The 23268-nt window shown below is 42.3% G+C and overlaps 1 protein-coding gene across 5 annotated transcripts in view; it reads right to left on the bottom strand.

The window, feature by feature from the left end:
• The window catches only part of LOC133349228 (collagen alpha-1(I) chain-like), a 177583-nt gene that overhangs the window by 34844 nt on the left and 119471 nt on the right, over positions 1–23268 (bottom strand). For all 5 annotated transcript variants that reach the window (XM_061562546.1, XM_061562548.1, XM_061562549.1 and 2 more), the window contains 17 exons: positions 21976–22017; positions 20281–20322; positions 18015–18068; positions 17008–17061; positions 15987–16040; positions 13035–13088; positions 12227–12280; positions 11090–11194; positions 10044–10088; positions 7824–7901; positions 7186–7221; positions 5635–5688; positions 4095–4148; positions 3678–3725; positions 2930–3052; positions 1553–1606; positions 713–766 (listed from right to left, as the gene is read on the bottom strand). In XM_061562546.1, the coding sequence (XP_061418530.1) occupies positions 713–766; positions 1553–1606; positions 2930–3052; positions 3678–3725; positions 4095–4148; positions 5635–5688; positions 7186–7221; positions 7824–7901; positions 10044–10088; positions 11090–11194; positions 12227–12280; positions 13035–13088; positions 15987–16040; positions 17008–17061; positions 18015–18068; positions 20281–20322; positions 21976–22017 (1005 nt within the window). The remainder of the gene's footprint in view (positions 1–712; positions 767–1552; positions 1607–2929; positions 3053–3677; positions 3726–4094; positions 4149–5634; positions 5689–7185; positions 7222–7823; positions 7902–10043; positions 10089–11089; positions 11195–12226; positions 12281–13034; positions 13089–15986; positions 16041–17007; positions 17062–18014; positions 18069–20280; positions 20323–21975; positions 22018–23268) is intronic.

The following is a 23268-nucleotide window of genomic DNA, read 5'->3' as shown; positions in this document are numbered from 1 at the left end:
TTTAATTTTCAACTGTGGGTTGTAAGTTAATTGCATGACTGGAGGAAAGGTATTCCTTACACTGACCTTTATGATAATTACAACAGATGAAGATGATTGTTTTTTTTACGGTCGGATTGATGTTCGGGAAAGCATAGACATCGTAGGCATGATGCCGCAGACAGCACTGCTCCGTTTCACAGTGGTCCGTACATTGTAGTTATATCGTAATAGCCAGCATTTTAAGCCATGCATGCATGGTTCGGTTAACTTAACCATAAGTGAGAATTACAGGCATTGGGAAGCAACTGTAATGCCTGGGCATGGTGCTGGCGAGACATACAATCGCCATCTTACGTACCAAGGGTGAAAAGAACGACACACCAGCCGTGCTTAATTCGAAGTCCATCCACAATAAAGCATACAATGGCCTTTTCCCTTAGCCACGAAGATATTTCTATTGCGACCACTCAGCGAGAATGCGCCGATAATCACCTTCACGCATTATTTCAGTCAAGTGATATGAGTGGTTTAATTAGGACGAGACCCCTGAACCGCAATGGAAGGATTTTTTTTTGTGATTGTAAAAAATGCATTAAACGGAGGAGAGGTACGATAATAACGTCTAGAGCAGGGTAATGTTGAGGTTCGCGCAGAGCAACGCCTGCCGCACGGCAGCGAGTCCACAATAGGGCAACCGGCGTGTGAATGATGTTCGTGATTAGGCACTCACTTGATCACCCTTGTTAGCAGGCGACCCAGGCATTCCACGTTCACCTTTGGCTCCCTGATTAAGAAGGGAGGAGGAGGTGTCATTTGAAGAGAAGGGCAAACGCATGCTATGAAATATTTAGCATCATTAAGTGAAGCTGCTCGACTAAAAAATATTTATTATTAGTTTATTTCTACATCGTGGCAATCACACCAATGTATACCGCATTAAGAGTACCGTCAGCTGCATTCGTACGAATTCAAAGGCATAGATAACACAATATAAAAATTAGCAAAAAACAAGTATTAGTATGTTCATCAGCTTAAGGATGACTGCTCTCACTGATAGAGAAGTCAGTTGAAACAATGGGAAGCACAACGTGTTGCGAAGCGTCGAGTCACATACACACACAATGTGCAACTATATGTATGTAGAAAATTTTCCACACCGCAAGTAGCCAACTGTGCTCATTGGAGGTGCGGGGGAAGGACAACAGAGCGGGGCTTCACATTTACCCATGTAAAGAGCTGCTCTGAGCAGAAGCCCACTTATTTGCACCACCAGGAGGTGCTATTAGCAAAGACAATGGGGTGTGCTCGTAGACAGAACAATGCATTTTGATTTAAAGCTTTCGTGACTGCAGGGATTTATATTTTTGGTTCTTTCGGTAAAGTCACGTAGAAGGGAAATAAGAAAATAATATTAATATAAAACAATACAAATTCTCACGACGTTTGAGAATTTGTATTGTTTTATATTTATATTATTTTATTATTATTTCCCTTCTACGTGACTTTACCGAAAGAACCAAGAACAATACATGTTCATGGGTAAACGTTTTATTTTGTTTTTCCATCTTACACTTGGTCCCGAGGATCCTGGGTCACCTGGAGAACCTGCTTCTCCTGATTCACCCTGCAAAGTGCAAATGATCAAGTTGCATCACATCATATCCACTGTGTAGCCTTTCCCATGATCTATATATAGTGTGCAAGGCTGGTAGAGGGGGAGATGGCAGGGGGAGGGGGGGTCGAAGGGTGGGTTTTCCCGAGGCTTTACACATATAGAGGTTCTCACAAATGGCTCGTGGATGGAGGAATAATGTTGAAATAAGGGGGCCCATGTGGCGTTCTCCCTTGGGCCCGCAGGAAGCCCCTGGGCAGCTCTTATAGTAGGGCATATCAGTGGATTCGTTTTGCTGAAAACAAGCCAAGCAGAAGCACCATATGCCATGATGTACATGCTCATCAATACTGACATGAATTCCAGCTGTCTATTGAAGCTTTTGTCTTTAAACAAATACCCTTTTTTACGAGTTTAACACGTAGGCTTTTTTCTATAATGCAATGAGTGATTTGCAATCTTCCCCTATGAATATATTTATTTAACTTATCCAGATTTCAGAGGTGTTGTAAACAATAATAACACAGATTTTGAAAAAATTACTGGATTCATGAAAATGCTTTTTTGTCATAGGAAACACATTTGAGCATTTGCAAAACCTATTCATTGTCATTCCAAAATCATGTGTTTCTTAAAATCACATAATAAAAAAAGTATCCATGTCTTTTTTTGGCTCCACGGGCAGTCTCAAAGGATTGTCTAGCCTATGTTTTATAAGGCCTTTGCTTAGGATATTTGGCCAATGTTATCATTGGGTATTTTCACGTGTTAGATAATGTGAGTGGCTGGATAGAAAACAAGCACATATTATAGGAAATAATGTTCAAACACTCACACAAAGCAGTCAACAACTTACTTGCTGGTCTAATACAAGCTACGTATCACATGTGCCTATGGGAGTACAAAGCACACGATGAACTGTGTGATAACTCAAATGAAGTGAAAAAAAAGGATAATAGACTCATGCACATTTGAGCTTTTCAATTTAGTTTAGTCTCATTTGCTGTGTATATGTCCCTACCGTATTCTTATTCAACATTGTATTTGATCTGCACTCACTGAGTAATAATCTGAAATACCTCTCTGTCCTGTCGCCTTGAGATGTACTGCATGGGAGGCATAGTATAAATAATAATGATAATACTTCATGATGGTGATGCTGATGTGATCACCAACCCCATCTGCAATGTGCCAGATTAACGGCCCTTTGGTATGGTAACGGTAAACTCTGTTTGTAGTCAACGTTATTCGAGGGCTGTTGCGGACAAAACGATCAGAGCGGGGCCAGCTCTGGGTCAGGGTTCACCACGGTGTGGCCAGCGCTGTTCGTCTTACCTTGTATCCGTCGCGTCCCGGAGGGCCCAGTGGGCCAGGCATCCCTCGGTCTCCCTTCATGCCCGGATAACCCGGGATGCCAGGATGACCTGCCATGCCTGGCTCGCATTTGTTGCACATGCCCTGGGAATGACGACAGACACAGACCCACATCTGTCAGTGCGTGTTAGTCACAGGCGTTTAACTCTCGATAGGTCTCGATGCAGGATTCTGATGTGCGCTAGACTGAATGGCTAATCTCTCCGACGTGTTTTCGTGTTGTTTGGCACGATGTCTGACGTTTCGCTCCAAGTTCTTGAAGAAGCTTTCAGCACGTGGAGCCACACGTTGGACAGCTATGCAGCACAACCACAAAAACCTACACAATAGTACCGTTTAATTTTTTTACAAAGCAGTTCAGCATAGCTGTGACCGTATATTTGATGATTTCCCCGAGTGGTGGTGCTCATCTCCACCGTCGTCCCTGAGCTAGTTGGTGGAAAAAAATGCAACATTTTTATGTCAGGGGACAATATCACCATTGGAAAGCCACTTGGCTTCCCAACAGATTAGTCTTTCATAAGCAACTAAAACAAGACTCACTTTTTTTCGCAGCATATATTTTTATTATTATGAACTTTCACCAAACATTCCGAAATTAGAGCCAAAATGCACCAAATATGCCTGTTCACAATGCTTATGTAAGACATACATTTAAGATCAAGATGGTGTTTGAGAAAATGACAGTATTTCTTGTAACCACACTTACTTTGACCATATCTTGAATTTCCCGTTGAGTGGTGGTAGAATATGGTGCCTTAAAAACAAAGGAAATAACACATTTACATTTTGTATATTCATTGAATCACTTCTTTGTTGCAAAAATATAGTTCTAAAAAAATGAATATTATTTCAATGTAATTTTGTTAGCAAATTTTAAAAAGGACATACAATTAAATATTTGCTGAAAGATAAAAACTAAAAGTTTGTTTTTGATGAAAATCAATGAGCTGTAACATTAACCAACTATAATTTTCTATCTCAGCATCATTTTGTATTGCCTTGCATTTTCTCAATAATTAACACATACTATCATGGCAAGCAGCAGTAGCAGCAGACGCAGCAAGGAGATGGGACCATTAACAAAGCAAACGGAATTGTACTTAATGGACAATGGCGTCCTTACATTTGGCCCTGGTGAGCCCGGAGGGCCAGGTTTTCCATCCCGCCCAGGAGAGCCCTAGGGAAGAATCCACCCAGAAGGTAGCAAACGTTAAGACGGTCTGAACTTGAAATGGTGACGGAATGTCTTGTTTTGTTTGTTTACCCGAGATGTATTGAGAATCCGTGATCGTTAATGTGACTTGGGCTGTTCCCTTTTAAAAAAGGGGCATGTGCCGCCCAAAATGCACTGCACTCACGTTTATAGATTTTTTTTTGCTTTTATTTATTGCTGTTTGGCTTTTTTACAATAGGTACAATTACATCACTTCTTATTTCCAAGTAGCGTTTAATAGCTCTAATTAATTTCATTTGTAAAGCATCAACACATTTCATGTCTGTCTGCTACATGTAATTGATTTGAGATATTGGAAAACTATTCATGTGCCAATATTTTTTACAATGTGTTGCGATTCGAAGACAAGATTGGTGCCTTTGCGGGTGAATACTGGCATGTTATACGATATTAATACATGAGTTGGCAAAATGTACCAATGCAGAATGCTCCTGAAAAACAGTTTAGTGGGGCTTTCCTGGATAAATATTATATACACATTCATTCGTGTATTTCTTTTCTATTTGTCTCAGAGGTTAGATTTAAATGTGTCCTTCATTACTCTGTGGGTATTCATAATGGACCTTAGTTGTTGTATTTCTCTATCGCTGATGTTAGGTATGGAAAAGTTCACATTCTTCGCGTGGAGATTCGGATGATAGCAGCCAAAATACCCACGTTCATCATTAACACTACTGTACCTCATGAGATAAAACAATATATTTTGAAGACTAACAATGTAAAGAATAGAGAGATTGACTGACATGGAGACATCCTTCTATAGGGTGGTGCCTTTAAGTCGAAATTTGATGAATGCTAACATATGAACAGTTTTGAATGAACATATGAACAGTTATCAATTACTAGATGTTGAGTAGAAAACACATCGCTAACAAGTAAAGCATGAATGTGTATGCTGCCTTTGGTTTCAGGTTTCCGCTGGGATTAAGAGTTCATAAATCGGAGCCATAAAATGATTAAAATTTTAATTAACTATAATACCGAAGAGCTGCATCATGGAATCCATGAAGGTATAAAATAAACAAGAAAAAATATATATTTACATTCATTAGCCTATGCGCTTGCTAAATCATTTGTTTAAGTAGGCAACACGGGGAAGTTTCAAATTTCTAAGTCTCATCAGCAAAGTTTTGCCTGTTAAACAAGTACAGCTGGGCTACCTGACGTTTAAAGTTAGAGCACTCCAGAAAATCATGTTGGTTTGGGTTTAATAATAATACAGAGGCGGGGTGTTTCACTGGGTCAAAATAAACACATAAAAACTAAATTTTGGTTCATCAACCTCTGAGTGCCAGCAATGTTATTGGGCAGAAACAGTGAAGGCAATATTTGTTACGGTTTGATGTGGTGCTCTGATATTGGCTACTTGTAACAGTGGTGGTTCGGGTGAATGAATGCACTAATGTGTGGAAGAGAACATATCACTCACATTCTGCCCAGCAGGACCGGGAGGCCCAGGTGGCCCAGGAAAGCCTCTTGGTCCCTGTGGAATGTTACAGTGGCATTTAATGAGGCAACACTACCAACCAAGATTGCACGTACCAGGTTTCTATTAAGGAGTAGCACAAACAGCATGAGAATATGCGAGTTAAACTGCATGAATACCCGCTAAGCAAAATATATTGGCGTGGCCCTGAAATTGATTGCCGGCCCATTCACTGTATCCCAAATGCAGTTTTTGAAAAAAATATAAGGAAAACAAAATGTTTAGGTTCTCAGAAACGAGGATATATTTAATTAGGGTGTATGCATTTTCATCACATGCATTTTTGGGTTTCTTTCTTCATTTAATCACAAAGTATCTACCTGGCCCTTGTAAGTGGTTTTTATTATTTAGATTTTTTTCATTTTGACCTTCGTTTGTGACAGCTGGGCATAATGGTATTTGACATTTACTTGAACTTTCAATCATGAAATTGTATTCATTTGACTGATGATAGAAAAGCCTTTTCTGAATATGGCTTGCTTAACGGTTTGCTGGCATGAAAATGATCAATTATTCTATTGTCATCGACCTTCATGAACAATTTAAGCACAAGGGTCTAAAGTGGAGTCGGACAAAGGGTACACTCTTGCTTGACGAATAAAGATATTTGTTGGGTGGGGGACGCATAACTGCATAACATATGATAATCCGTGAACGTGGGACAATTATTGAATGTGGAGCAAAATTAAGCGATAAAGAGGTGGTTCAGATTTCACTGCGTTCTGTCCGGCATGGTGTCCCGACGTTTCACTTCACCTTGAGAAGCACCCAGCACACGGGGCGAGTTGCCGGACGTTGCACCGAAGAACGCGCAATGCAACCCGAGCACTGTTTTAAAACTACACCGTTTCTACTTTACCAGCAAGGCCCACTGAGCTATCGAGCTCTTTTGCAGAAGCGACCTGGTCACAAATGATGACTCAACTAAGTGACTTATCATCACGTGGAAATTTACAGCAGTCAACTACTCTAAACGCGTGATGTTGATTCCAAATGTGGAGGGAAAAACCGGAAGACCCGGAGAAAATCCATGTGACCACAGGAAGAACATGCAAACTCCAAATATATAGGCATCATCAGGGTTGGGATCGAACCCACGACCTCCTGCGTACCAGGCGAGGGAGATAACATCTCACCACCGCGGCGTCCCAATACGTGGGGAGAGCTGTTCAGGGCAACCGAAAAAACCTGTACAGTAGACTTCAAATGTATTTGCAGTTATACATGCTTGCTTGTGAGAGAAAGTGCAATCTTTATGCATGTGATTTTTAACCATGGGATTGTTTTACTTCCTCAAGCAACACGTGATATCATACGTAAAATGTTCACGTATAACATTGGACGTAAAAAATAATAATATGTACTTTTTCCCGTTTCTTCAAATAATAAAAAAGAGTTTTTTTTCCTGTGAGGGAAAATATATAAATAATACGAAGTACGCAATTTATTGAGTAAAATACACGAATAATACAATAAATAGGAAATGTTAAGGACCTCTTGTCCTTGCGAACCAGGTGAGCCACTAGATCCCTGTTAAAAAAATCAGAACAACACGGCAGGCATACATTAATTAAACAATGCGTGACATTCAAAATAACGACATCGTCATCGTGGCCCAAGCTGCTGATGCCACCTTGTTGCCAACTCTCCCTACCCTCCGCCAGATCCCACGGTTGCTGCACAGTTCAAATGCACCGCTTTTTGCAAATGATGAAAAAAGTCATCGCAACTATATTTACGAGTCCGAATGAGGGATGAAAACGGCCTCTTTGATTCATTGCTGCCTTCTTGGGATGGCCACGTCTTTCAACCCTTTGAGTTGATGGTCTCAAACAACAATACGACCACACATTCAACTCAAGATAATGGTGATCTGGACAAGGCTGAGACCATTGTACTGTGCATGCGATGTGGTGATCGCATGACATGAGTGCAAAACACGACGGACGTTGTGTCTCCTTGTTTGTTTGTGAGCACAACTTTGCACGTCATTACAGCTGCTTCATCAGTAGATGCGCGATCTCCAAGATCTGGCCTAACGTCATTATCCCACCATGTAGTCACAGTGCATTGCGTGATTGTGTCATACGAGTATAATGTAAAGATGCTGAAAATAATCAGCCGAGATTTACCGGCTGGCCATCGCGACCGATCCCAGGAGGACCCTTCATGCCGGGGGGCCCCAAAAGACCAGGGAGGCCTCTCTCTCCCTAAAGAGGAGTAAATAATAACTTTAAAATACAGCAGCAATTACGAACAGAACGAATGTAGCCACCGCTTATGGCTACAGGGGTGATGTGAACCCATTACATGAAACATATAAAATAGAAAACGTTAGGTTCATGCGCATACCATTTTATGCAAATTCTGTGAGTTTAAGGATATACATTAATAGATGCATTGTTAAATATTAGCCACTATTTAACATATATGAAAACACATACATTGCAAAACACGTACACTGCATTCATGGTGTGCATGCACAATGTGCATGCATAATGTATGTTGATTACCCTGAATAACCCAACCAGTAATGCACATCTATTGTAATTATATGCATACATTCATACCCCCCCCCTCCCCACTCCTTTGGCCTTCACACCTGATTGGCTCACAAGTGATGACATCACATTTATCGATGTATTTAAGACCCAAACAGGAAGATGTCTCTACAGCTCTGGCTGTCGCCTGATGATGCTAGTTGTAATTACTGGCAAAACGTCATACTGGAATTGGAAATGTTGTGGGTTTACTCTCCAACACACCGGTGTGCTGTACTAGTGTAGTGTTGTAATCACGGACAAATAAACTTCTTTATGAGGCTCACTCTGTTTATTGTCTTTCTTCCGACACGGTCCCTAACACACACAAGAGGTATATGGTCCCCTTACCCGATACCTAGGGAGGTATGGCCTCCGGACTTGGCGGGACCTACTCACGGGTTACCCACTAACCTAACGTCCTCCGGCTGGGACCTAGAGGAGGCTAATTGACCCGACCACGGAGTCTGTGGGTCCCGACCACTGGTTACACTGAGCCTCAGGCCTTAGAAGGGCTGCAAGGCTTGGTTCCAGGGTCCTATCTATCTTCAGCCCGGGCTTCGGTCTTCGTGTGGAGAGAACTAACTCGAGCTCTCAGCGCTCTGGCTTTTATGCAGGTTCGTGGCTGGCTCCGTCCCAGCCACGCCCCTTCTTGGAACCTTCTGATTGGTCCTTCCCGAACCTTCTGATTGGTCCTTCTCAAACCGTCGTTTTGATCCGCTTTCACCTTCTCTGACCCCGGGAATTTCTCCTAGCAGGAATTGGTGTTTTGATCCGCTCTCACCTCTGTTTGACCCCAGGCTTTTCCTAGGGAGGTAACACTCAGTGGTACTGCAGGTTACTGAATGGTGAGTGGCGATAACCTCTACACTAGTAACGAATTGGCATGTTCTGTTGACGTGACAAACCTTACTGATTGTATATGTCAAGTGGTGGCGGATTTAACGAAACATTTATATTTACAAGATCTAACCCCCCAAAAAACTCTATTATGCGGTGTAACTATTTATACTGTTAGATGGACAATGGCGGGGAGGGGTGAATGCAGGTGGGGGGCAGGGGGGGATTTAAGATACCCGCCGCATTGTTTCAACTGTGGCATTGTTTCAACTGTGGCATTGTTTCAACTGTGGCATTGTTTCAACTGTAGCATTGTTTCAACTGTGGCATTGTTTCAACTGTGGCATTGTTTCAACTGTGGCATTGTTTCAACTGTGGCATTGTTTCAACTGTGGCATTGTTTCAACTGTGGCATTGTTTCAATGTGGCATTGTTTCAACTGTGGCATTGTTTCAACTGTGGCATTGTTTCAACTGTGGCATTGTTTCAACTGTGGCATTGTTTCAATGTGGCATTGTTTCAACTGTGGCATTGTTTCAACTGTGGCATTGTTTCAACTGTGGCATTGTTTCAACTGTGGCATTGTTTCAACTGGCATTGTTTCAACTGTGGCATTGTTTCAACTGTGGCATTGTTTCAATGTGGCATTGTTTCAACTGTGGCATTGTTTCAACTGTGGCATTGTTTCAACTGTGGCATTGTTTCAACTGTGGCATTGTTTCAATGTGGCATTGTTTCAACTGTGGCATTGTTTCAACTGGCATTGTTTCAACTGCGGCATTGTTTCCACTGTGGCACCGAGAGAATAAATCAGCTGCCACTGCGTTGCAAGTTGAGTGTGCAGAACCACTGCACCACAACACCCCAGAACCATTGCACCACAACACTAACCCAAAAACCTCTATTGTTGATACATTATAAAAGGAAGTAACGAGAGACCGAAGGAAGTGAAGAAAATAAATGGACACTTACTGGCATTCCAGGGACACCAGACGGGCCTTGTTTTCCTGACTCACCCTGAAAAGAAAAGCCAACGAGTAATCATCAAAGGTATTCACAGGAGACTAACGGTGTTGTCCTACATTCAGTGGTGTGGTTCTTTATGTTCTGACCGTAGAGTATGAGAGAGGGGGGTAAAAAACACACACAACAGGAAGATATCACATTTTTATGCTGAGCACATAACCCTGGCTTGCACTTGACATTGCATGTGCCGGAACGCTTTCAAAAGGTTTCCTAAAATCTATGGCATCGAGGCACATATCCGCGAATGAAATCTGTGCAGATCTAAAAAAAACGATACCACCAGTCCTGTAATGTCAAGAGAAGGGTTTTGCTTATTACATTTAAAGCAAAAATCTAATTGCAGCCACTTGTGAATATTAATCACTGATTGATAATAATTCTGAGCTATTTCCTGCATATTCTGGCCATTTAAATGCACAGCAGCAAAGATTGAGAGCGTGGGTAATCAGTGAATCTGATTAGATCACTCAGGCCATGGCTCATACGTTAATGAGAGAGCGCAGCTACACCAGCTTAGCTGCAGCGCTCATTGAAAAGTATCCCTCACTGGGATGGCGAATGCTACCGTAAAATGTAGCGTTCGCCATTTTGTGGGATATAACGGTTCGCAACAGTAGTTAGCAACAACATTGCTACAAAATCCAGTGGTTTTTGCTTACAAAACCAATGCATTGCAGCTTATCTCCGCCTAAATGGATAGCCTGAATACACGAGGCGAAAATGTAAGTGCGTGTACTCATTTGAGGTTAAACACAACATGTAGGCCACACCTCCAAAACTGTGACTGCCTACACATGTCTGACAATGGAATTATGCATTTCGGTGAATAAATTGCCGTGTACAACAGGCCAATGACTACACGAGGTAATGCACACAGCCCACTCCTACACCCACGGACCATTCGTATCTATCCACTCTCTACGCTGGTTCAAAGGAAGGCAGCAACATTTTGTGATAAATTGCTCAATCGTGTCTTTGTTAGAAAATCTCACAGGCAATCCCTGAATCCCCTCTCCGATGGGGCCTTGCATTCCTGGAAGCCCAGGAGGTCCTCTGCTTCCAGAGTCTCCCCTGGATCCATCCAAACCCCGGTCCCCCTGTACAAGAAGGCAAAACACAAGATACACACAAATACAAACACACGTAGATACACAGGCTCACACACATACACAGAGATATACAGAGATACACACCAGCATGCACACACATGCACACTATCAGACACATACAGCAAAGAGAAATACAAGATGCCCCATATAGACTTAATAAGATTTTTGGGGCAAAGTACTGTTAGTTACCACCTGTTAAGGCCAGCACGGCACACAAGAGGGTGGGTGGTCAGCACCATACCTGGCTCTTTTTTTTCGTCTCCACAGTGGTGATGTGTGTACACCACACCAAGTACTCAGTGAGGGCGAGGTCGACCGAGAGGAGTCGCAGGACCGGTTCAGATTATCGCGACTGATGTAAGACATGGCTGGGAATCGAACTCACGTGGCCACGTTCGCAGCATATTTTGCGAACCACAAGCCTCCGCTCCCCACACAAAGATCTCCCCTATAGCTTTTAACAGGAGGCCAGCATAGCACATGTGGGAGTAGGTTGACAACACGCCCGGTTGCCCTTCTCTCCCCAGTGCTGTTGTTTAGACACTGCTCCAAGTACAGTACTCATTTAAGGCTGAGTCGACTTAAGAGAGGCCCAGAACCAGGTCAAATACTGTATTTGCCACTCTTATGGGTCGTGAACAGGAATTAAACTTGAGACAGAGGGTTCATGGTGCAGTGCGCTCACCACTACGCTTCCGCTCCACACACATAAAGACACTCAAACACTGGCACCAACATGCGCATTCATTCACACGTCTATATTTGCATGCACGCAATGCACTTCTCATAAATGAATGCCTCCCCAAGCCACATTGTTCATGGGGGTGTTTAACCATACTTCACCATGCTGCTCAGTGCAGGTTTGTGAAGCAGGAGATCAAGGATCAGTTTAGATATCACTGAATGAAACTCACCAGGTTCATAGGTCACCAAGTTCATTGCTCAGTGCAATAATTCATTGTGCCACCACTCCACACGCACGTGTGTTGCATAGCACGAGAGAGAGGTTCAATAACTCACCTTGTCTCCTTTCAGTCCGGCAGGTCCAGCTGGTCCCTGTGGTCCCTGGAAACCCTGGGGATAAAAAAAACAACACGAATGCAAACCAGCGAGTTTCAGACCTCACTCGACTCAAACTGTGTCCGTTTCCTCTGTTGTGCGTCTTCCGCTCTGTTCTGATCGCATGCAACTCACGAGTGCCTTAGCCTTTTCTGTAGAAAGAGGACACGTTTGTGTGAATGTGCAGACACAAATGTGCATATAACGTAGGCCTGTTAGCACCACACAATGTATGTTTATAATTGTGACTCATTCGTGTTGTGCACTATATATAAAATGCAGCGATGAAGTGTTCTTGTTCCAGTGGCTATGGGCCAGTTTCGTATAATAAAATAAAAACCAATGCAAAACATTGTCTTGATAATTTGCCCAATTATTTTTATTATTTATCAGAGACAGATATTTTCAGAAAAAAAGACAAAAAGGTACAGCCTATATATTATGGTAATTTTATCTGATGGAACAGGAAAGAATCGTGATTAAATGTATGTAAGTATACATTAATATAGTATATATATTAAGTATAAACAAGCGGAGTGCTACATGAGACAGTTTATCTCTTGGACAAATCATACCAAAATAACGGCTAAATAATTCTTTAGGGTGATATTGCATCTAAGCTTAGACTTTTTTTCTGTACGACTTAATGCGACATTAAACTAAGCACGAGTCAGGCTGTGGTCGCTGCGTAATTTATTCACAACTTACATATTCAGTGCACTTTCTAATGAAAATACGAAATGCAAATATATGAGCAAGGGACACTCACGTGAGGTCCAGGCACACCAGGAGGCCCCATTGGACCCTGAGATCCTGGCACACCCTGAACAAACACAGACACAGCTTTAATGAAAACAAGTATTGTATTTAAATGCCACACATTCATACATGTCAACCCATACGGCTTCTTGTACAGGAAAATTTAGTTTCCAGGTCCATACGGCATACAGCCGTTTCAATACAGGAAACATGTTTTTTTGTCTATTTGTTTGTGTTTCTCCCTTGTGATATGACTCTGTAGGGTGAACGTTGATATTTATAAGAGCATGGGGTGACCAATGGGGTCTGAATTGGTCTTTAATAAGGTAGGCACTGATAAGCGGTTGACAGGTATGCACATTAGACCACGCAAGGAATTTTTTTCTTTAGTCAAAGTTCCTCCATGCTCAAGTGAGCATAAAACGGCACTCTTTACAATTCGTTTTCTTGAGTTTGTTGGTATGAATTCCAAGTCATTGTGGCAGGGACAGGCCTTCCATGGGACAACCACTGAGCCAGGCTGTGATCATTTTACTGACCCATGCCAGCACTTGAACCCATGAGCTCATGACTGGAATCTCTGCTGTCCTACCCACCCAGCTCTGTCCTGGCTCTGAATCACTATTTTGTAAGCAAAGCTAACACATAACCAAAGGTCACCAGAATCTTTAAGCTATACATTTAACTAATCTTCATTGTTAACATCCAACATTAGACGAGGGGCTGCAGTGTACATTAAACGCTTTTGAGATCCTGTTCTAAATAAGGTAGGAAGACCCTTATCACCGCCTGGCCTGTGGAGGATACGTAAGGCATTGTCTAAACCTTCATTAAGAGAGGGTGACTCGTAAAGGGCGTGAGAGCACGGTGGACTAAAGGAGGACGGTGTCCCCCATGAGCACGGTGCCCACACATCAAAAGATGTTTTAGATTTCAAGCTTTTGTGACTGCACGAAAGTAAAGTCACGTAGGTAAACATAAAAATAAATAATAAAAATAATAAAAACGATAATAGAAATAAAATAATAAATCACGACGTTTCGGAGGCAACGCAAGTCTCTGTCATCAGGTGGGACCGTCACAACTAAATTTACTGTAATCTTGATAAAATATGTTTTCTTGTTCATGTTTTTGTTTTTTGTTTATTGCAGTTGCACCCGATTCAAGAGCCGAATGGCTCACAGGGCTATACCAAATAAATGAAACTGAAAACCCGGCGAACACCTCAGACAACGCATTTGTGAGAACTCACGCAGTTTCCAAAAATGTTTTCACATTCACCGGCATCGACGAGGTTCCCGATCATGACACCAAGAGGCGAACACGCTAATTTCTCTACTCACCTGTGTCATAATTGTTTTTTTACCCTTTTATCTGGCAACAAAACTGACACCTTTTTTACGAGGAGTCATGTTTGCATAGACCACAATACCTGCAGTCATAATGCAAACAAAAAACATAACTCTGATAATGTATAAAAAAAGGTGTCAGTTTTGTTGCCAGAGTAAAAAAACAATTATCATATTTTTTACTGGCAAATGAGGTACCAATGGTGTCACCTGTGTCAGTTTACACTTGCATGCAATGCATTCCTGTACCATTGCACAATGCAACATGCCCAGCTTGGTGCTTCTTTCGTTTGTCAAGGTGCACTTATGTACCTTGACGACGACTTAGATTGCGATGATGGTGATGATGATAATGAGGTGGAAAATAAAACACTTCTGAAAGCATTCCAAATCAGCCCGTGCGCATGTGCTGGGTGGCTTTAGTGCCCGCGGGACCATGGGGGAGGACGACAGCTCGGGGAGGCCTTCATCCAGCAGTGGAATGATCATGGCCTTATGGTGATGTCGATGAAACATTGCATAATCCATGCATATGCGTGCCTTGTCCATGTGCCTTATAGTTCTATGACTCCCTGCTGTGGAGTCTACTTTGTGTGTATTATTTTGGTCAAAACTTATTGGAGCACAAGATGAAGTAAACTCGAAAATGATGACATGGGACAGCCAAGGTTAGCCATTTAAGCACTAGCTATAGTATGATTGTGCAATACACAAGCCATTGAACAAAGATGTTCACTGCATCGCGTGCTTTCAGATGCGCTTCTGCGGCCGTCTGAAACGCTCTTCCTTCCGATATTAGGAAACCATACACAAGCACAACCCAATTCAAGGCATGTTATTTATCTCTGATAGGTATTTCAACATGGCACTTGGGGTCAAGAGGCGTTCAATAGTGTCAGGACATCTCGCTGGCTGATTACAATTTCTATCATGACCATTCGATGAGCCATTGCTTATTATAATCGGTACCATATTTATGCAGACTCGGCCAAAGTATATGCTTGAGTAGTTATTCTTGAGCATGTAGTTCATGTTATCAGTGTAATTAAGCACACTAATGAACATTATTTGGAAAATTACAGCAACTACGTGGGGAAGTGACACCGGCACATTGAAGATACAGATGCAAGCCCTGATCCACGCCACCGCGGACAAAGCACCGTGCCCCAGTGTGGAGTGCCAGCTCTCACACAGACCTCGTCGACCCCGAAATCAACACCGCACTTCGTATCGTCAACAGCGCGCCTTGAAGTCCACTCCACTTCCGTGGCTTCTGGTGCCGGTGAACATCGCCCCGGCCGATATTCCGGCACGATGTCGTGACGACCCGGGAGTAACCACAAGATTTATGGACATCGTCACTCTGCCGCTCCAACGAGACCTACAAGAACTCCACTCCCCGACGTCATCGGTTGAAATCCAGGAAACCGCGTTCGGACGCAACGTGGGAGATTAAAGGATCGCCGAACTGCGATTGCGATGAGGTCCAAACCGCACAGCGTCTAATGCTGCCTCATGGAAACGGTTTACGAAAGTTAACGATCAACTATATAACATGTTTCACAACTCTTGCCTTTCCATCCTAACGTGAGCAAGAAGAATAAAGCACGCACCATGTCTCCTCTATCTCCAGGGAGACCCGGAGCACCTGCTTCTCCTCTTTCACCCTGGGAAAAGAAACGTGTTTAAAGAAGAACAAACCACCAGCATCATAATATATCGTAATGTGTACACCCTTGATTGCCTATTATTTGGAAACTGCTGCTATTCTGCTGTCCTTATTAAACGCCTTTTGTTTTAGATTGTTTTGGTTTTAAATGCTTTAACATCTCCGTTTGCCCACTGTAATAACTTACGGGGCAAGTTGCTGTGAGCGAGCAACTAACGAAGGCCAGAACGACACACGAGGGGGGTGGGTGACCAGCACCACGTCCCGCCACCTTTGTCTCCCCAGTGGCAGTGTTTTTACGCACCGCACCAGATACTCATTTGAGGCTGAATCGACCTAGGGGAGGCCCAGGACCGGTTCAGATAATCGTCGCTGATTGTTGGCAATGAGCGGGAATCGAACTCGGGACACCAGGTTCGTAGCGCAGCGCGCTAACCGCTACACCACCGCTCCTTCCAACGAAGGTCAGCACGGCGCAGTGCACGTGCGCTTTGGGACACGCGCGACTCTTCGGTGAAGTCACCAGGAGGTGGCACCGACGCTGCGTCGTACTCGGAGCATGGCGGCAACAGATACATCTCAACACAAGGGGCTTTCAGGCACGGGCAAGCGAGGTGGGGAGCCACTGCACACACAGAGGCTTACAAGGACACTAATGAAATCAATCGTCGTCTATTTAGTGATTAAACAAAAGCCTGACACAGAAGGAACGCTTTAGCCTTCAGCCCATGGGTATTTTTCAAGAGGAGGAAAAAAATCTCGCGCTCAGCATTTAGGAGGGGTGCACTTGAAATGACCTTCATAATCCACGAACTTACATTCATAAAGCATAAAAACTAAACCACATTGTGGGAGAAGATGCTTTAGTATCATCGGTATCAGTGGTCAATTGCAAGCTTTTAATCAAGGTGATACATGACGTTTTTATGGATATGCTGAGCTTTGTAATGTGTCACTGCTCTCACCTTTGGTCCAACAGGGCCCATTATGCCAGGGGAACCATCTCTTCCAGCATATCCCTAAAACATTGCACGATAATACGTGCATAGTAAATACATATATATACACACACACATCATACATAAACATGCAATGCTGGCTTATCACAAAGGCTCCATCTTAGAATCATGATGGACAGTACACCTTTAACTAAGATCATAACCGGGGCCTTCTAACCCCCAAACTCCAGAGCTTCGGCTGAAATTGCGTTCTGATTAGGAACTCACACCCTTTCAATTCTTAAGTTGAGAGTCATGCCCATGGCATCACTTAGCCACATTATATTTACATTACAGTGTTTAACATTTCAGTAAATTAACGTGTTGAGAGCAATAAGACAACAAGAAAAAATGTTAAAATAATGACGCACTAAACTGTCATTTTCTATTAACACGCAGTGTAAAGCTCCGTGGTTTCTTTCGTTAATAATATACCAATTTTGTCACTAGCATAACAAGAAGTCCCCCATCAACAGCACAGCAACACGCCTTGACAGATAACAAGCCTGAAAGCTGACACTCGTAAACTGGCCGAGCTTTCCAGCTTGCGATAAATTACGCGTCGCTGCTTCTTGGAATATTTTATTTTATTTATTTCATTCTACAACGTGACTACAGCCTAATTATATACGCCAATGCTATTTTTGCACAGTGTTATGGGTGCAATCAATGGTAACTAAGCCGAGTTCATGAAACTCGCTGATAAAAAAATGTACCTAAATCCGAGGTGGCAACCCTGGGCTGGGACATAAAGGTGCAGCGGTTGAGAGTTGTCGGGGTCCTCGCTCAGAATTCCAACACAGTTTTTATAAGAAGAAAAATGTTGAATGTGAAATCACATTGGGAGATTAAGTGCTCAGTATGAATCATCATCATCATTATTATTATTGTTTTTTTATTGACCTTGCGTATGCAAACACCAGTGATGTCATGAGGTGATGGCAGGGTACTGCTGCTGCTGCTGCTCTACTTACCCTCTCGCCTGGCTCCCCACGATCCCCCTTCTCTCCCCTCAGGCCTGGCACGCCCTGCATCCCATTGCACAAAGGTCACACTCCAGAATTTAAGACAATTTTGAATCAACACGTGCAATTTGTTTTAAAATAGAAGTAAAATTTTAAGCAGGCGTGTGATAATTATACAATAGAGTGGTGGGTGGAAGTAACATAGGATGTTTTAATACTGTACTGGCAATCCTATGAGTTTTTAAAATTCCTGTTTTGAGATGCCTTTTAAAAAAAGTTTTGAGGTTCATTGAGCCTTTCCTAGACCAATAAAGGATTAAAAAAAAGTAAAAATGTCTCATTTCTCAAACGTATATTGAACGATGGAGAGTGATCGCTGTGAAAAGATTGTGGAAATTCCACATTGCCATGGTGGGAGCCAGTCTCCTCATAGAACAACATAGTGGGATAGTTGTATCAATCTTAGTGGAACAAATTAAATAAATTATATTTGAATACACAACCTTACATTTGTGAGTCAAGTACTCTCGAAACAATGTTACCTGGCCGGACGTATAACTATCTGGGACAGATCACTGGGTGGCACAAAATGTGGGAACTTTTACCTATTCACATGTTTCAGACGAGTATAGAAGAGGAAACATAATGGCCTTTGAAATAGATGCTTACTACTTGCCTTCGCGTGCCGACTTTGCAATTACAATTTACCCCCGTTAACTAAGTCTCTATCCAGTGCTGGATGAATGCCTCCTCAATGTTGGCACTGCCGAATGAGTATGTGAAATTGTGCACGACTGAAACCCTTCAAACTTTAACATTAGATTACTTCTACTTAAAAAGTATTTCATGCTAAGCTAAGTCATTAGCATAACTATTATACGTGTAAATCTGCGAGAGAGAAAATGACACGAGACACTGCATTTGTAAAACTACAAAAATATATTATAAATACCTGTAAAATAATCATATGCCTAGTAAATGTATTAATGTTTACAATAAAAACCTGATGTCGTGGTGGTTACATTTCGGGCCAATTGATTTAAGTCCATTTAACATAATCATTGTCACCCAATTGGCAATTTGGTGCCAGTTGAAAGCTTCCCTATGCCACGTCGATCATCAGAGTGGTTGAACAATACTTCAGGCTGATCAGTGCAGGTTAGTCAAGAGGAAGAAAAATTAAGGTTTTCTTTGGTTAGATTGCGTAAATATGAATGTGTCATTAAACCGCCACCATCTGACATAGCCAATTAGTAAGGTTTGTCACGTAAACTAACGACTGAAACAAGAAAACAGGAAGACTTCTTCACAATTCATGAAGCTGGTTGTAATCACCAGCGAAAAGTCGTACTCAAATTGTTAATGTTGTGGGTTTACTCTCCAACACACCAGTGTGCTGAAGCAGTAACTAATTGGCATAATTTGTTTACGTGACAAACCTTGCTAATTGGCTGTGTCGGATGGTGGCAGGCTAACGACACATTTATATTTATGCGATCTAACCCAAAAAAGCCTTTTATGATTAATAATATTGGCCATGAAAGCTTACGCGGTAAACTGATAGAGGAAGGTGGTGGCCTGGACTGATCAATATGTCATTATATGCTAACAATAACTATGGCGCCCCATGCTCAGAAATATATTTTTAGGCATTGGGGGATGGTGAGATGTTAACTCCCTTGCCTGGTATACAGGAAGCCGTTTGCTCAATCCCGACCCTGACGATGCCTATATATTTGAAGTTTGCATGTTCTCCCCGTGGTGGCGAGGATTTTTCTCCAGGCCCTCCGTTTTTCCCCTCCACATTTAGAAACATGCGTGAAGAGTATTTGCTTGCTATACATTTACACTTTGTTGAGCTATAATTTGTGGCCAGGTCCCTTATGAAAAAAACGATATAGCTCAGTGGGCCTTACATGGTAAAATATACACGTTTTAGTTTAGTATTCCAGGTCAGAGCACCCCATAACACAGTGCACAAATGACGGAGCCAGCATTCTCCCCATAGGCTTATGTTTGAGTGCTTAATTAAAATAAAATATGAGAAAATAAATTCAAGAGCACAATGATTACCATATTCTTGTAGGCACATCCACAAACACACAAATGTTCAGACCTCAACTTGCATGAACAAAGATAAGTCGGCCAACACTTCAGGGACCGAGACGTTTAAAGATGTATTGCTACTACAAAGGACACTGGCATTCCAGTGTATGGGCACACACTGTTTAAATATTATGGTGGTTCTGTGGACTAAAAAATCAATGCTACTTACGTGCATCCCACCGTCCAAGTGGCTTGCCATTAAACCGTCTCCCTGAAGGCAATAATTGTTGTAAACGGGTATAAAAAAACCACTCCATAACGAAAGCTTGGTGTCACGGAATCACATCCACAGATATGTTTCAACAAATAATAGACTTTCAACTGAATTTTAGATTCGTTAACAAATACATCGATATTGTTTTGAGATTAGTAATCGATATCTACGTTTTCTGAAAGATTGCCACATAATATGTGATACATTTTTTTATATATATTACAACAATAAAAAATAAAGTTCGTAAAATATACATTTCACTTGAGTTTGGAAAATATGCAGACACTAAGTATGGTAATGCAATACTTAAAATAAGCGAAAGAGTAAAGGTGGAAGCCTCTCATTATTTGCTCACACCACTGTTGGCAGACATGTACAGTATACCTTTTAATGCTCTGAAAATGTGACGCAAACTCTTTGTTTTTTTTCGGTGACTTTACCGAAAAAAAACAAAGAGTATGGATCCTTGCAGTCACAAAAACTTCAAATCTAGAATGTGTGACCCAAATTAAACAAAATAATTATTTTCATTTATTTCCGAGAGCCGAAACTTCGTGCCAAACTATAAAGTGAAACTCCCAAATGTAATATCGTGGCATTTCTGTGCAGTCATTGTGACCATGCTTGAGGCCATCAACTCGATCAAATGAGGTTCAGGGAAAGGTGCAGCCATCCGATTGTCTCAAGCCACTGGTCGCCCAGGGGGCGTCCACTGGCCAGCTCTCCAGAGTCTCTCTGGAGGGTACGTGGATTGCTCTTCCATGCCGGCCAGACATCTTTCAAGAGGGTGGGGAGAACCCACACTTCACCGCAGCACATGCGACCTGTCCGTAGACCCACTGTGGTGAACCACCCGTATGTACTGCTGAGTAGACAGAGACGCAGGGGCATTTAAGAAGTTTGTCCCATTGTTTTAACTGCCGTGCGCACGAAAGAATGAAGCAGTGAACTCTGGATTGTTATGTCCAGTGTGCTGACCATTACGCCATGGGAGCAGCATCTCTTAAGGCGAACAGATTAGAGTACATCTTCCAGAATATAGTTCTCAAACCCATTTGCAACAAAAAGAAACACTCGCACAACGTATGAATAAAGGCATACAAATACCCTTTACAATGGGCACACATTAAAATGGATATAAAAAAAGGTTATTCAGCAAGCATGAAAATATCCATATATGAAATATAATCTCCCTTTATTAATATTAGGTCCTAATGATATGACATTTTTTCCCAAACGAAAGCCTGGGGGAAGCGGGAAATTCATATTTAGTTATTAATACATTCTTATTAACTCGTTTGCAGTATTTCTTTAAAATGTGGGATTGGGGCTCTGATATGAGAGGAACAGGACCAACTTTTGTGAAAGGCAGCAAAGGGTCAGCTACATTTACTTCCCAGCAGATAATGAGCTTTGACAACGACAATTTATCCAATGAACGCTATCCTCCACTTGCTTAATAAACGCATTGTTAAGCAATTAGCGGATTTGAACGATTCAACACATACAAATGAGCCCGGTGGCAAATCATTGTTTTCAAGCCATGTAACCCTGTGCTGAGGATATGAAAATAAACAATAACTATGACTCAAGAGCTATTCTGTGCCCGAGGCAAAGAATATTATTTAAATGTGAATTTTAAACACTCACGATTCCTGGGTAGCCTGGAGGTCCTCTTGGTCCCGCATCCCCCTAATAAATATAATTACAGGGCAAGATTAGTCACATGTTGTTAGCAATTCATTTGTCAGCACCAATACACATATAATGTAAAGCTATGTTGTCAGGCAACAATTCGTAATGGTAATTGTGTTGCCAATACAGTATTTACAAGCACATTATAAATGTATGTCCCATGAACATCACAGCTGATGCAATATTTGTGAGTTATACCAACATGCTGGACTTTAGAGCCGATAGGCTATGCAGAATTAAACAACAAAACCCCTAATTGGAGATCTCCACAGAGTGGATTTATGTCAGAATACACACGGGCAATAGTATAGTCATAGAATAGCGTCATAGAATAACTTCAAAGGGCATTCATTATAGAAGAGCTTCGAAGAGTGGATTCGTACAGACGAGTCTGATTGGAGATCATATCTGAGGATCCTCATCGGAGCGATGCACAGTGAAGCCTCGTAAAGAAACCTCGCGGTGAACTCTCAAAGAGGGGGAATGACAGCGCCTTCTCGGAGAGAAGCGTCAAAGCCCCCCTATGGGGGTCACATCGAAGGGGACAACAAACACAAGAAGCTCATATGAGAACCCCATGGAGGAGCCTGGTAATGAACTCATAAGAAAAGACCCATAAAGGAGAGCCATTGTGAAGTACCTCGGAGCAGTATTCTATAAAATAAAAAGCCACGTAGGCATCAGTCATGGTCATAACGAAGAGTTGTGTAAGAAACTTTACAGCTCTCAATAAAAGAGAGAGAGATAGAGAGAGAAGCTTCACAACAGCCTGAGGAGTCTCACGCCTTCTCTCAAACATTTTACCGGTCCCTCACAATGACATTTTTTTGCCAACAGTCTGTATGTGTGCATAACTGCATATAATGTGAGGAGCGGTAGTGCATCGGTTAGCACGCTGCACTATAAACCCGGCGACCTAAGTTCGATTCCCGCTCATGGCCAACATAAGTGACGATTATCTGAACCAGTCACGGGCCTCCCCTAAGTCGACTCAGCCTCAAATTAGTACCTCGTGCGGTGCGTAAAATCATCGCCACTAAGGAGACAAAGGTGGCCAGGGCATGGTGCTGGCCACCCAGATGATCGTGTGCCGTGCCAGCCTTCGTAGCTGCTCGCTAACAGAACTTGCCCCAATGGTCTGCTCTAGGCTATGCTGGGGGATCTTTGTTTTTATACAAATATTGCATTGAGTAAATAATCGCAATTCAATCGTTATTATGACGTACGTCTTCATGTCGAACAGTAAAG

Source organism: Lethenteron reissneri, chromosome 29, assembly GCF_015708825.2.
Source record: "Lethenteron reissneri isolate LAM-NWPU_2019-01 chromosome 29, ASM1570882v1, whole genome shotgun sequence".
Lineage (NCBI taxonomy): Eukaryota > Metazoa > Chordata > Hyperoartia > Petromyzontiformes > Petromyzontidae > Lethenteron > Lethenteron reissneri.
Note: the sequence above shows the minus strand (reverse complement) of the source record. Positions and strands in the feature narration are given on the sequence as shown.